Source organism: Mycteria americana, chromosome 2 (assembly GCF_035582795.1).
Source record: "Mycteria americana isolate JAX WOST 10 ecotype Jacksonville Zoo and Gardens chromosome 2, USCA_MyAme_1.0, whole genome shotgun sequence".
NCBI lineage: Eukaryota > Metazoa > Chordata > Aves > Ciconiiformes > Ciconiidae > Mycteria > Mycteria americana.
Genome location: NC_134366.1, coordinates 76,912,920 through 76,926,521, shown reverse-complemented (window position 1 = coordinate 76,926,521; position 13,602 = coordinate 76,912,920). Strand labels below are relative to the sequence as shown.

The 13,602-nt window shown below is 44.4% G+C and overlaps 1 protein-coding gene across 6 annotated transcripts in view; it reads left to right on the top strand.

The window, feature by feature from the left end:
* The first annotated feature begins 943 nt into the window (after positions 1-943).
* NUP153 (nucleoporin 153) overlaps positions 944-13,602 on the top strand; it is a 47,096-nt gene continuing 34,437 nt past the window's right edge. For all 6 annotated transcript variants that reach the window (XM_075493831.1, XM_075493833.1, XM_075493834.1 and 3 more), the window contains exon 1: positions 944-1,496. In XM_075493831.1, the coding sequence (XP_075349946.1) occupies positions 1,395-1,496 (102 nt within the window). In that variant the 5' untranslated portion in view covers positions 944-1,394. The remainder of the gene's footprint in view (positions 1,497-13,602) is intronic.

Here is a 13,602-nt window from a genome sequence, read left to right as displayed (position 1 = left end):
CTTCTACGTAGGGAAAGCGGTTGTGATTTTTCTGCTCTGCACCATCATTCCCTGGGCAGACCAATGCTCTAAAGAAGATGTAGAGCTGTAACATTTTTCTCAACTTTACTTTTAGTAGAATAAAAAAAATCAAAAGAAACTGAAATAGTTTACATTTTTAAAATTTGTAATAGAAATGCATTCTTCCTCTTGTTTTGAGTAAGAAAATGCTGCATTGACGGTTTTTTCCCACCTGCTTCCAGTCTGCCAAAGTGAGCGATGGTAAACCTGCGGATTGTCGTTTCTGTGGCTTATGGAAGCCCAATTCACAGCGGCATCCCGAGGTGACGCCGCCTGCCCTACCGTGCCTTCTTGCCGCGTTCCCCGCGCTGCCCTTCGCCGGCTCCCTGCCGGGGACAAGGGAAGCCCCCGCCCCTCGGGGAGGCTCTCGTAACGCCCGGCACAGGGCAGGGTAGGTAGGTTGTGTCCCCGGGGACAGAACACCGCCAGGACCGGCGCAGCGCCGCGGGCAGAGAGGAGAAGGCAGAGGAGGCCGTCCCCGCCAGCGCCGCCGCCTGCGGGGCTCAGCCCGGCGCGACTCTCCGGCCGCCAGCGCGGCCTAACCCCGTCCAAACCTCCGCTCCCGGCCTTCGAGGCCGCGCCCGTTCGCGGCTTGCGGGTGGAATTTGTCTCGCTTCCCTTGGCGGGTCCCGGCAGCCCAGCGAGGGCTTTTCCCGCGCAGCCGGCCCGGCCCTGCCCTGCCCGCGGGGCGGTAGGATGGGACGGGACGGGGACGCCGCCGCCTTGCGGCCCGGCCCGGCCCCGCCCCTCCCGCTTACCCTCGAGCGGGCGGTGCCCAGGCGCGCGGGGGCTGCCGGGCGGTCCCGCTCTTGTGACGCAGCCCGCGCGGTTTAGTGACGCGCGGCCGCCCGGGCGGGCGCTGTGTGGTTGGTCGGCCGGAGGGGGGAGGGGTGCAGCGGCTCGGCCGCGAGCGAGCGAGCGGGCGGGCGGGCAGTACGGGGCCGGCCGGCGCCGGAGAGCGCGAGCGAGGAGCGAGCGAAGGGCGCGCGCGGGAGCGCAGAGGGACGTGAGAAGGAGCGCGCGCGCGCCCGGGAGAGAGCACGAGCGAGCGCCCGCGCGGGGGGTGGCGCGGCGGGGAGGGGCAGGCCGCGGAGCCCCCGCGCCAGGCCGCGCGGCGCGTGGCGGGCGGGAGCGGCGAGGAGGCCGGGCCGGGGCAGGCCGGGAGCCCCTCTGTGGAGGCGGTGACAGCGCAGCGCGGGGAGCGCGGCCGGGCCGCAGCGGAGGAGCGCGGCCGCACGAGGCGGCCGGCGGCGGGGGCCGGGCCCGGCGCGCGCGCGGCGGGGCCGGGGCAGCGGTGGGGGGGGAAGGGGGCAGCAGAGGGGCCGGATCCCATCATGGCCTCGGGCGGCGGCGGCGGCGAGGTCGGCGGCGGCAAGATCCGGACCCGGCGGTACCACCTGGGCGCCCCGAAGCCTCCCTATACGAGGAGCAAGCAGGTGAGGCGCGGCGGCGGGAGGCTGCGGGTCACCCCGGGCGGGCGGGAGGCCCCTTCCCCTCTGTCCCCCTCATTCCCTTGGCGCTCCCTCAGCGGCGGGAGGCGGCCCCGCGCGGCAGAGCCGCCCCTTTCCCCCCCCCCCCACGTGCGAGGCGCCGGGGTTTCCCGGTGAAACGGCCTGGGGGGGGGGGGGGGGCGGGGAAGGGTTTCCCGCCGGGGCCGCGGGGATTGTGGGATTTCCGGGCTCTCGCCCCCTCCCGCTCCAGCTCCCGCTCCGCCGGCAGCCCCGGCCAGCGGGGGGATCCTCGTCTCCCTTTTGTCTGCCGCCGGGCTGGGGGAGATGCCCCCGCTCGGCAGGGAGCAAAGGCGGGAGGAGGCGGCGGCGGCTGGGAAGGGGTAGGTGCTTCTTCCCCCGCCGTGCGCCTCGCGGCCCCGCGGCTGGGGTGGGCTGGCTCCCGCTCCGCGGGGCGATCGTTTTGTCTCCGGGCTGTCCGATTCCTTAACGAGCCCGGGGCGAACACCAGAAAGAAGAACCTGTGCTTGCCGTCTGCGTGCACCCGTCTCAGAATGAGCCCCCCTGGTTAAATTGATGCTGGGTTAATAAGCGTAGTTACTCTTCAGATTTAAGTGCATCGCTTCTGATATTTGCCTTTCTTGACAAGTTTCAAATTGCAAACGAGTTTGTGAGGGTGCTATGTAGTTAGGCATCTTCGATTGTTTTTTTGTAGGGTGCTGCACGCAGAACCCTCAGGTCTGCATCCGGTAGTTTCTTCAGTCTCTTGCCTGTGACTAAACGTGCTGATGCAGTGAAAGTGAAATGTAATTCATAAGGCATTTGTTCTCCTTTGTATTACAAGATAGAGTAGATGGATAACAAAAAACAGTGTCAATTGTGACACAAAAATCTCGTGCCACTTAGAGTGGCTGGAGGGAAAGAAACAGAGATCTTTCCCATTACTGTCTGCTGAGAAATTTCAAGATGCCCAGAAACAGTGCTCTGGAAATGCCTTCCACGTGTATTTAATGAACCTCAAGTTGACTGTTCAGCCAAAACCTTTACATTATTAAATCGGTAACATAAGCTAGGGGACTGAATATTATATGCAAAATTGAGGGGGTGTTATGCACGAGTTATTGCTCAATTAGTTTTTATTATTTGGGAAGTACTATATTTAGTCTTTTGTATAGTACACTGATTAGCAGTGTTGTCCTTGTAAAGCTAGCATGGTGACGCTTCATACAAAGGATGACTGCACTTAGGGAGCAAATGTTGAAAGCTCTTACATGAATGATAGAATAATGTTGAAATTACCATGTTGCATGTATTGATACTATGTAGATAACTGAAATCTTGCACGTGAATTTAAAATAATTAGCGTAGATTATTTTCTGACTCTTCTATTGTCTGTTATCTCTGTGTGTTTTCCAGTAGGTTTATTTAAACAATGTGCCAAAGCAAACACGTGCTTGGGCATGTCGGTGGGATTCTGCCCAGAGAATTGATGCTGCAAATCGAATACATAGATGAAATTAACAGTAATGTATTGGGGAAAAAGTTGTCATGATTAAGTAAATAGACAAACTGATAGATGTCAGACATGCATTTGTTATAATGGATAGCTTTTTAACCCTATGCAGCTTGCTAACTTGCAATACATAAAAAGATGAGCTCTGGGTAGATAGCTAACTTAAACTGGAATTCATTGACAAATGCTCCTATTTTCAATATAACGTCCACTCTGCAGAAGTATTCTGTGGTTTAGCATTAATTGTCTCTCAGTAATGAGTTTGGGAAGATGTGAAAGTGCTCAGTGCAATCTTGACATGAGGTTATACCTCTGATTCTGATCCCCCTCTCCCCTAACTATTATCAGTAAGGAGGTTCATAGAAATACTTTGATAGAACTGGTCTAGGTGCCTGCAGTCAAGACTGCGGTCCTGAAAACCCTCAGTCTCTTGTCATCAAGCTCCAAAGGTGCCTAAGCACTGTACACAGTATAGCTAATAGGTTTAAAGTTCCTAGGATATCTGAATTTTTTTCCACTTGTATGAGAGATGATTAGCATGATGCCTGGCTCATGATTGTCTCCTTTCTGGATGTTGTTATTTTGCCGTAGTCTCCTGGGGAGTTCAGTCAGGTGAGAATTCTCCAATGACGCCCAACATGTGCTGCAGAGTCAGTCTTCTATAAAGTACAGCAACACCTTTAGAAGGCAGTTGGAAGAGGAGGTGCTGCTGCTGCTGCTTTTTAATGACTATTAGCTAAAGCATTTGTTCAGAATATGGTAGACCCTGCTTCAGATTCCTTTTTTGCCTGGAGGGATCAACCTACATCTTACACTTTCTGGGCGAATATCCCAGTTGCCAAGCTGTGTGTTGTCTTTGGTTCTCCTGGCTGAAGCTGTGTTACTATCCAGAAAAAGAATGCATGATTCACTGAGCTAGAAAGAGGATGTGTAACAAGATGTTGCCCTCAAAGACTGGAGACATGCAGGCTCTGATCCTTGATTTCAGAAGTTTTTTGTTTTATGTTAGATGTTCCTTGGAGCAAACAGGCAAAGCCCAATATTTCCTGCCCTTGTCTCCCCAAGTGCCTGATCATTAAACTTCATAGCCATGCTTCATTATGTTTCTGTGTGTGTTTTTTTAAAATGTAGAGCCTTTTTTTAAACCAGCCTCAAATAGGAGAGGTGAACAGACGCTGTCTGGAAGAGAAGACTGACTTGCAGCTTGCAGCTTCCTGGAAGATGGAGATAGGAGTAACAGATTCCCTCACTAGTGAAGGAACTAAACTGTGGGGTTTTTTCCCTTCTGAGTTACCATCCTGCCTTATAAGAAGTGCAGTCAGCAGCTATATTATTAAACAAACAAACAAACAAAAAGTAGCAGCACTGCTAAGTAAAGATGGTATAGACTCACCCACCATGAAGGTTTGTGGGGTGGAGATCTTCAGAAAGAAAAGAGCCTTTTTGTATCTCTACGTTGGGTGTTCTGGGAGTAGAATTAAGGAGTTCATCCCCATTGACTGTGCTTTCCTAGTGGCTAAATGTTGACAGCTCCATGCTGAATGCATTGATTTTAGATTACGCTGTGCTTAGCATGCTACCTGTTGACTCAGCCATCTCATGCTGAAATGTCCAGCCTCGTTCTGTACCATGTAAGGAGCTTGGCCACTTGGGTTAAAATTGTGGCTTCTTTGAGAGCTAAGGACATGCAGGCAAGGGAGCTGTTGTGTCCAACATCTGGGTTTTGTCTTCTGGATGTGGCCTCAGTGCTTCTAAATGCTGGTTTGTCCTACTCATTTAGGTAGACTGATGATTGGAATTACTAGTGTGGATGTGTTAATGGGATGAGTGTTCACATTGTTGACTTATTAAACAGCTTCTAGTATAGTATCTGTATGTTCCTATTGTTAATTTTATGTTTAGTTTTGTGCTTTTGTGTGTGTGCGCGCTGGTTTAGCCTGGAATAGTACCATTCTCATCCAGGTAACATACAGATTTCAAAGATTCTAAATGTGACTTATAGGAGAAGAGACTAAAATAACTTTTTTGGTTATTTTTTAATGTGATAATTAACCATTCAAATGAAAGTGTCAGAGAACTTTGACTCTCCTGGACTTTTAAACTCATACAAAGCAGATTTAAGCTTGAGAAAAAAACAATTATCTGAAAAGTCTTTATAACCTTCCCATAAACCTGTATGTTTATGTTAAGCTTCAGCTTAGAGCTGTTTGATATTAGAGATAATATTTGTAGATTGAAACTTCTGCTGGGGAGCGATACACTTTTGTTTTTTCTTACATGTGTATGTGCCAGTGCATATTTATAATGTAGATGTGCTACACTGATAGTGTACAAAACAATCCAAAGATATTTTCCTTGATGAAACCAGCATAAGTTTCTGCATGTTTGTAGTTGGTCTTGTGCTGATGTAGTTAGGATATTACCTGAAAGAGGGGACCAGAAGGCCATTGAAAGGCACATTCGCTGGGCCTGGTCATGAAAGCTGCTCTGGATTGGTGAGTTTCACAAAGTCACCTGAGACATCGTGTAAGATTCTTCTCAGACAGAATAGCTACGGGATCGGGAACTTAAACTGTAAGCAGCAATGCCTAAATCATTACATTATCACCTGCTACTGTCTTGAAGGTAGGCCAATTGTAAACTGGTTTTTCCATGTATGCATGGGATTTTCTTGACGGGCAGTGACTGCAGGCAATGGGCAGAAGGAATCTTATAAACCACCAGCTTTATTTTGGGAGGAAATTTTGAAACCCTCATGCTAAAGAGTTCCTAGACTATCATATTGAGTAATGTAAACTAGGTAATGTTTCATAAACCTGAAGCAGGAAAATGTTAATTAAAGACATCTTTATTAAGAATGTCCATAGGAACCTACACAAGTATAATTGTATTGGTTTAACTCCTATCAATAGGATTGCACCTTGAAGCATGCTTAGGTGGTTCTATTTATATTTGTATGCATCTCTCCGCTTGTTTTGGTATAGTAGTACGTTAGCACATTGAGCTAAATATGAATAGATTTGAGGAAATGTTTAATGTGTATTTAAAGATTTGTTTTAAAAGAATTGGATAGTAGTTAACATCAGAGGTTTTGTCTCTGTCCCAGCAATATCAAATTGCATTAGCAAAACAGATGTTTAAATCTGGTACTTGGCTTTCTACTGCTACCGTAAACAAAAATGTATCCTAGTTGGGAAGAACTCTTTAAACTGAGATACTGACAGTTTTCTCTCATTTAGACTAACAGTACTGTCAGTGGTACAACAAATTGTAAATGATTATTGCTATAGCATTTTATTAATATTTTGGGTTTTGTCTTTCAAAATGTTGTCATGACAGCCATGGAGGCTGTGAAGTATTGGAGAAAAACAATATTAGTGAGCGGTATCTTAGGAGAAGAAAAAAGCAGATGAAATAATTGACTGTGTTAGCTGGGGCACTGCAAATTGCCTTTGGTTGCTGGCAGCACATCACTTCCTCTGAGTTATTTATTCCTCCAGTCAGTAATTAGAACCAGTTCTTGCTCCCCTGCCATGAAGGAACCGAGCTGCTGCTGATTCGAAGGACTGCGAGAGGACAGAGTTCAAAATCTCTTTTGCTTGCCTAAAAAAGTTTGAGCAGAGCTATTTCAGATCAGTGCAGATGGGGGCTACCATAGCATCCTGTAACAAATTCATAACAGTGGGATGACTGGCTCAGTGGACAGGGGACGAGCAGTGAATGTTGTTTACCTGGACTTCAGCAAGGCCCTCAGCATGGTCTCCCATGTTATCCCTGTAGCCCAATCGGTGAAATATGGACTCGTCACGTGGACTGTAAAGTGGTTGGAAAACTAGCGGGACCATTGGCCTCAAAGGGTTGTGATCAGCAGTACAAAGTTCCAGTGGCAGCCGATTGCTAATAGAGCCTCTCAGGGGTTGGTATTGGGGCTGATACTGTTGTATGTCTTTATTAACAACCTGAGATGAAGGAATGGCGTGCGTCCTCAACAGGTTCCTAGATGATACCAAACCTGGGGGAACGTCAGCCCTGTCATATGCTGAAGGGTAGGGCTGCCATTGAGGGGTCTCGACAGAAATGGGCTGCCAGGAACCTCATGATGTTTGACAAAGGCAAATGCTAAGTCCTTCATCTGGGACAAAACAACCCTGCGTACCTGCTGGACAGCAAGTTGAACCTGAGTCAGCAGCATGCCATTTAGGTGAAGAAGGCCAACTGCATACTGGATGGTATTAGTAAGAATGTGGGAAGGATGTTGAGGGAGGTGGTTTTTTCCGCTCTATTCAGAACTTCCAGGACTGCATCTGGACTGCATTGGAGCATTGTGTCCAGTTTTGGCCTCTCCAGTACAAAAAAATGTTGACATATTGGAGTGAGTCTAGTTGAGGGCCACCAAAATGATTAGGGGGCTGAGGCACATGGCTGAGAGAGCTGGATGTGTTCAGCTTAAGAAGAGCAAATACCCAACAAGCATATAGAGAAGGTGGAGCAAGGCTCTTCTAGGAGGTTCATAGCAATAGGAGAAGAGACAATGGACTCAAGTTGCAAAAAATGGAAATTCTGATTTCATATTAGGAAAAATCTTTTAACTGTGAGGATAGCCAACATGTTGGAAGAACTGCCCAGAGAGGTCTCCATCCCTGGAGGTGCTCAAAACCCAGGTGGACACAGCCATGGGTGACCTGCTGTTCTTGGCCCTTCTCTGAGTAGTAGGTGACCTCTGGGGTGCCATACAGCCTCCATGTGTGCGTGCGCAGTTCTGTCAGTGCCGCTGTTGGACCACAGAGCACACACAGACGTGGTTTCAGCGTAAATGTCAATGTTACTCTAGGTTTGTAATCCTTTTTGTTGGTCCATCCTGTAATTCTGTTTTCAGGGCTATGCTGCTTTTTGAGGGAAGAAATAATGCCTCCATCTCACTGTTGCATTTTATCTAGAGTAAATTGCAAGGTTGCCCTCAAGAAGAGAATAGCTAAGAGGCTTTTCTCTAGGGTTGCTGTTTTCCAGACCATTTTTTTAAGGTGTCTTCTGGTTTTTTTTAGTGGTAGGTCATGTGATATGCTTTTCCATTTTGAAACAACTTGGTGGGGTTTTTGCTATCTTCATAATGTTCTGTGTAATCAATCCAGTATTTATTGTGTAGCTATTGTACATGTACAATATGTTGAGTAGTGATGTTTATACAGTCGTGAGAGAAGGGGGAGGAGTTGTTCCTCAGTATACATTTCTTGGTATGTACTACTAAGACAATATAATGAAAACTCTCCTCTGTGCTTTTTGTAATGTACAATAGAAGTCCTCAATGATGAAGAATTATTAAGTGCCCACAATATTTTTTTAATGAAGAATTCTAGCCATTAGGCAGAATTTTTTATTACTTTTTAGGGTATTAAATTACTTACCTGTGCAGTTTCATGAACAACTGCCCTAAATTTGGACATATTTCTTATTTTCCCTTGTACAGATCTCTTGTGCCAGGTATCTTCCCTTCTTGCCACTACATTCCATATTTTATTTTATTTTTATTTATAATGCTGCTTAAAAGTCTTGACTTGCTTTCTGCTTATGCCTAAACAGGTCTTGTCTGCCTGTTATAACTGGCTAATTGAAGGTACAATTTAAATACACGTTTTAAGCCAAAGAAATGTTAATTTTGCTAGCAGTTGAGCCACTTGAAGGTGGTGTTATTTGCAGCTGTTTATCACCACCGCTGGTGGGAGATTGTTATACCCCCAACCTTGTTGGTGGAAGGGACAGGGTAAGTGCTCTCTAAACCCCTTTAAGCCAAGTCAGTTGGGCCATCTTAAAATGGAGTGAAGGCAAGTATGAACTAGCTTGTTTGACTTTGCCTGAAGCATAAGTAGGTTTGCAACTTGCTGATACAGTATTTGTCATTGTGGTATTTTAGATTACTGTACAAAAGTACTTATTAATTAAAAGATCTTCTCTTAAGGATGAGATTTGCTTTTCTTTGTTTTTGTTGGAGAGTTTACAAAGACATTCCCCTTCTTTTGACAAGAAAAGATTTTAAATGTTTTTCTCCCCTTTGTCTAGGAAATGTGACAGCACTAAAGCTTTCACATTGGGGCAGCAGTGCTAATATTTCCAAGGGGGGAGTTTCCTTTGAGTTTCTATAACTCACCTCATAATTGCATGTTGCATTTAATTACAGTGCCTTTGTGTGTATTTGGCTTGGTTGTGACCACCAGGTGTTTTAAAGTAAGCATAAGTTCATCTTTACATTCACCTTTGCTGGGAAAAAAATGTGTATGCCAACGCATGGACACCAACATGTACTGAAGTCCTACAGGTACAGTTTTAGCACACACGCTAGCTTTGCGACTACCTGTGCCACTAGAAAATTTTCTTTCTCCTTGCTGAGGTTGTTTATTATCGTCTCCATAGCTCTGCTGTTGGAAGGAGTTGTGTGAGAGTGTCCTGGAAAGCTGGCTGACTTTGCTTTTAGTTTTGATTGTATTTTGACTCAAACTTTTTTGAAGATGAGTCTCACAACTCTTTCCCTATTAGAGCTCAGGGTCTGGTGACCTCCAAGACTACAGTACACCAAGCAAAGAGTTAAACTGTTCAACTGGTGTTTTCTTTGAGACTGGATTACAGGTCTAGTGAGGCACTGAAATATTTACAATAACAAAATATCAAATTGGCAACTAAAAACTGTACCAGTATGTGCAAGCCTGTAATATAGGTGCATTTGTAGTTTAAGTCATCCGGAGCTAAGCAGATGTAAACAAGGTTTAAACTGGTTTAAATGTAGCTGTATTAGGGAAGTACTGTGGTGCGACTAGTTACATATTAAATTTAGCTGGAACAGTGCACCTATTCTAATGTCAGCCCTTAGTATTTGTTATTAAACTTACTTTACAGAGTTGTAGAATATATACAGATTTGTAGATGCCATTACCTTCAGTCACTAAAAAAATAATCTCTATGTGCAATGGCAATTTTTTCCTGTTACTGGTAAGAGAACAGTATTTGGAGATATTGGTTGTATATTTGTGAGATGCTCTTGGTTCTGTCAGTTGAGCTGTGATGAAAAACTATGGCCAGAAAGACACTGCTGCCCCTTATGACTGAAGATTACTGCCCTGCAGCAGAGGTGAGCCTATCTTGGCTTTACAGTTTCAGAATACTACCTTAAAATGTCAAATAATATAACAGTAGCTGCCGCTACAGCTAAAGCAGCTGTGCCCGAGTCCGTGTTTTAGTTTCTCCTCGGCACCAATTCTTATGTTTTTAGATCTAGTCAGGAAGCGTATGCAGCAGGGTTGAATGTGTCCTGGTTAAAGTAATTGCAGGTTCTGCTGGTTTAGATGAATTGTGAGGTTTAACTTTTATTTGCTAGACAATGTCTACGTATGACACTTAAAAAGTAGGAAGGCTTTGAGTTTTGCTAAAGTATCAGATGATCACAGAGAATAATTAAAGATGATTCTTTGGTTACTTAATTTTAACTTACATGTTCAAGTTTGTGAATAAGATATACTGAATGTGCAACACTATCGACGTATTACATTTTGCAAAACCACTAGCACATCGTATTGTCAGCTCAGTTTGTAGATCAGCATGAATAGAAAAGATATTTCAGAGGGAGCATGAGAGTACTTTGCTATCTTTTGCTAACACCACATTTAATTTAAAAATTTAAATTCCAGTCTTCTTGTTTGAAGATTGTGATTTACTTTGGAGTGCCACTCCAAAGTGGCAGGAATGAAATTTTGTAGCAGTAAGTACTTCATTTTGTGAAATATGCTTCAAGTTATCTATAAAGTCTTGTCTGCACTAGAAAGCACTGGACATGGGGATGGACATCAGCAAGCTGTGAGTTGCCCTTGAGTGGCGTTTAACCATTGCTTCAGGAGTTGTTGCAGAATTTGGCCTGCCCTTGCTTGTGTTTTGCATATATAATGTGTCCTCACTACTGTGTGCCATAGATTAGCCTGAATACCATGTTTGTGAGTGCTTTTAGGCAAAGTGGCACTGAAAATGTGTAATTCATTGCTGGAAGTCTAGTATATTATAGGAGGTAGCAAATTTGTAGTATGGGGTATGATACCTTGAAAGCCTTTGTATGCATAAACTTCTTATTTACTGTAAATGCAGGAAAGAGGAAGAGTTTGCTGCTTCTGTGTTTGGTGATGTTGAAATACTGTGATGAATTGGGTCTTACTGTATAAAGAATACCTATAAATAAGATAGACAATTTTATGACTAAACTGTGTATTTAAATCGTAAATATAAAATGTATGTTACCATACTTTGCTAAATCTGATAACTTGTACTAATGGCCTTGTAAAGACCATCTGGTGCTATGGGAAATGTATTTCTTGATCATTCTAATTTTGAAAACTTTAAGCTTCTTGTCCCTGTGGTTATGTCAGAGTTTGTTATCCTGATGCCACGTTGTTTTAGCTATTGTTGTACTTGTTAAGTAAGAATCATTGGTTTAGACTATAGGGTTCCCTTACAGCAAAAGAAAAAAAGAGTCTGAGCAGCATTTCAAATTAGTGTAATTCTACATACTGTTTATGAAACTTAGCTGCAGGCACACTGCGTAAGTGTGGCAGTCTTTCAATAACAAAATAGTACTTAGAGTCCCTCCTTAGATTAAGAATGAACTCCTTTAAAACTGCTTGCAAAGTTGTAAGTGAAAGTAGTGTCCTTAATCTTACATTTTTTGGTTTTGATGATGATAGATTTCTGTCTTGAAGTGTAACACTGAATGTATGCTCGGTGATTTACAGCACCCATCGCTGGTTGCGGCTGAGGATTAACTAGAGCCTAATGTAGTGCTTCCTACAAGGAAGGAAGAAAGGTGCCTTGTACTTCATGCTCTCTTTTGTAATGTTGTCACTGTGTCAACTAAAGGTGTGGACAAAACTTGAGATAAAACCATTCAGAGTCACAAGTATTGAACCTAGTGGGGTAGACACCAGTTTATCTATCAGAGCATATGCTGGCTTTTTGCACTCAGGTGGAAGTGATAATGATGGATACAGATGTGCAAGCAGTGCCAAAATGTAAAACAGCACCTGAATTTCCCTGGGATGTTTATCCTAAAGCTAACTAGAGTCAGGAAAATAAGGCTTACTTCAAGCAATGAGAAGGAAATACACTGGCATCTGGAATCATAATCCCTTCGTCATGATTTTTGAAATAAATCTGAACTAGTCCACTTGCCTTAAATAAAATTGTTGTTTTTCAAATGTTACATAATTAATGACATTCCAGTAACATATTGTTCATATTAAGCCATAAGTTTTACTGCCTTTTTACTAAATGAAATATCAAACTCTGCTGTCCTACGTCCAAATTGAAACCACTCCCTAAATAGCAAAAGCAGAGTTAGTTTAAGCCAGTCTGTCTGTGTCGCTGCAAGAGACAGTCATGCCATGTTTCCATTTCTATTCCTGCTTTTGCATCAGCACCTGTGCAGCCGCATGGTGAGCTGGACCAGCGACCTGATGCCCTCAGTCACAGTCTATAGACAAATTTTTGGCTGGATCTATTTGATAGAGCCCTGGTACAGTTTGTCACTTGGCTGCATGTATGTTCTAGTGGCAGGACAAGGAAAGGGTGAGGTGAAGAGGAGGAAGGGACAATCTGTTTAATGGCAGTATGGGCACAGGATGGTTAAAAGAAGGGAGAAGTTTTCTTTCTTCTTCCTCTCATCCTGGCTGCCTGATCTTGCTCTCTCGGGCCAGTTCTGGTGCACTGAGCCAGCTGAACTCTTTAGTCCCGCAGAGAAATATGTACTTTTTGCCAGATTAATGAATTCAGCTAGTACGGAGAGTAGCCTGCTATGCGCCAGAGCTGGCATGAGGTAACCGTGGGGGATGGAGGGAGCATGAAAATTCCTTTTTGATAGTTGGAAATGGTTAGATCAATCTGCTCTATCTCAGTGAACTTCACCATTAGGTGCAGGTTTTCTTTTTGAGGACTTACTGATTCATGTGGTTTAATAACTTGAACTTTGAGATGGGAAGGAAAGAAATCTCTGAGAGGCCTGGAGGTAAAAACTTTATGCTTTTCAGAGGTGTGCATACAGTGAACTGGAAATTAGCTCTTTTATCCGGCTGTGCATTTGCATCTCTGACAAATTCATGTTAGTGTATGACCTTTATACAATTTTTTTTAGTATGTCCTGTGTTGTATAGTGGGATTTACTTAAGCCTCTCAGACTGAAATCAACTCAATTACAAAAATAGATGTTTTCCAGTAATGCATCATTGCTGAGTACTCCTGCCAGCACTTTCCCCCCCCATGCTATGTGAAAGACCCTTATGAGCTGGGAAAACTGTCCTATTCTGTAAATATTTTTGGCCAAGAAATAGCCTGCTTTTAAGTTTGGAAGTTTAACTGTGACCATAACCTATTGATTTTTTTTTTCTTTATATAAATCCTTTGAAGAAATGGTATTTTAAAGTAGTAAACTAGGACACCTGTTTGTTTACTGGTTAGTATTTCTATCTACATATCTTTTGCTTAGAGTTGCATCTCAAGGCAATATGCCTTGAGTAACGGTAGTTACTGTTGCTGTGGTGTTTGTATACATAGACTTAG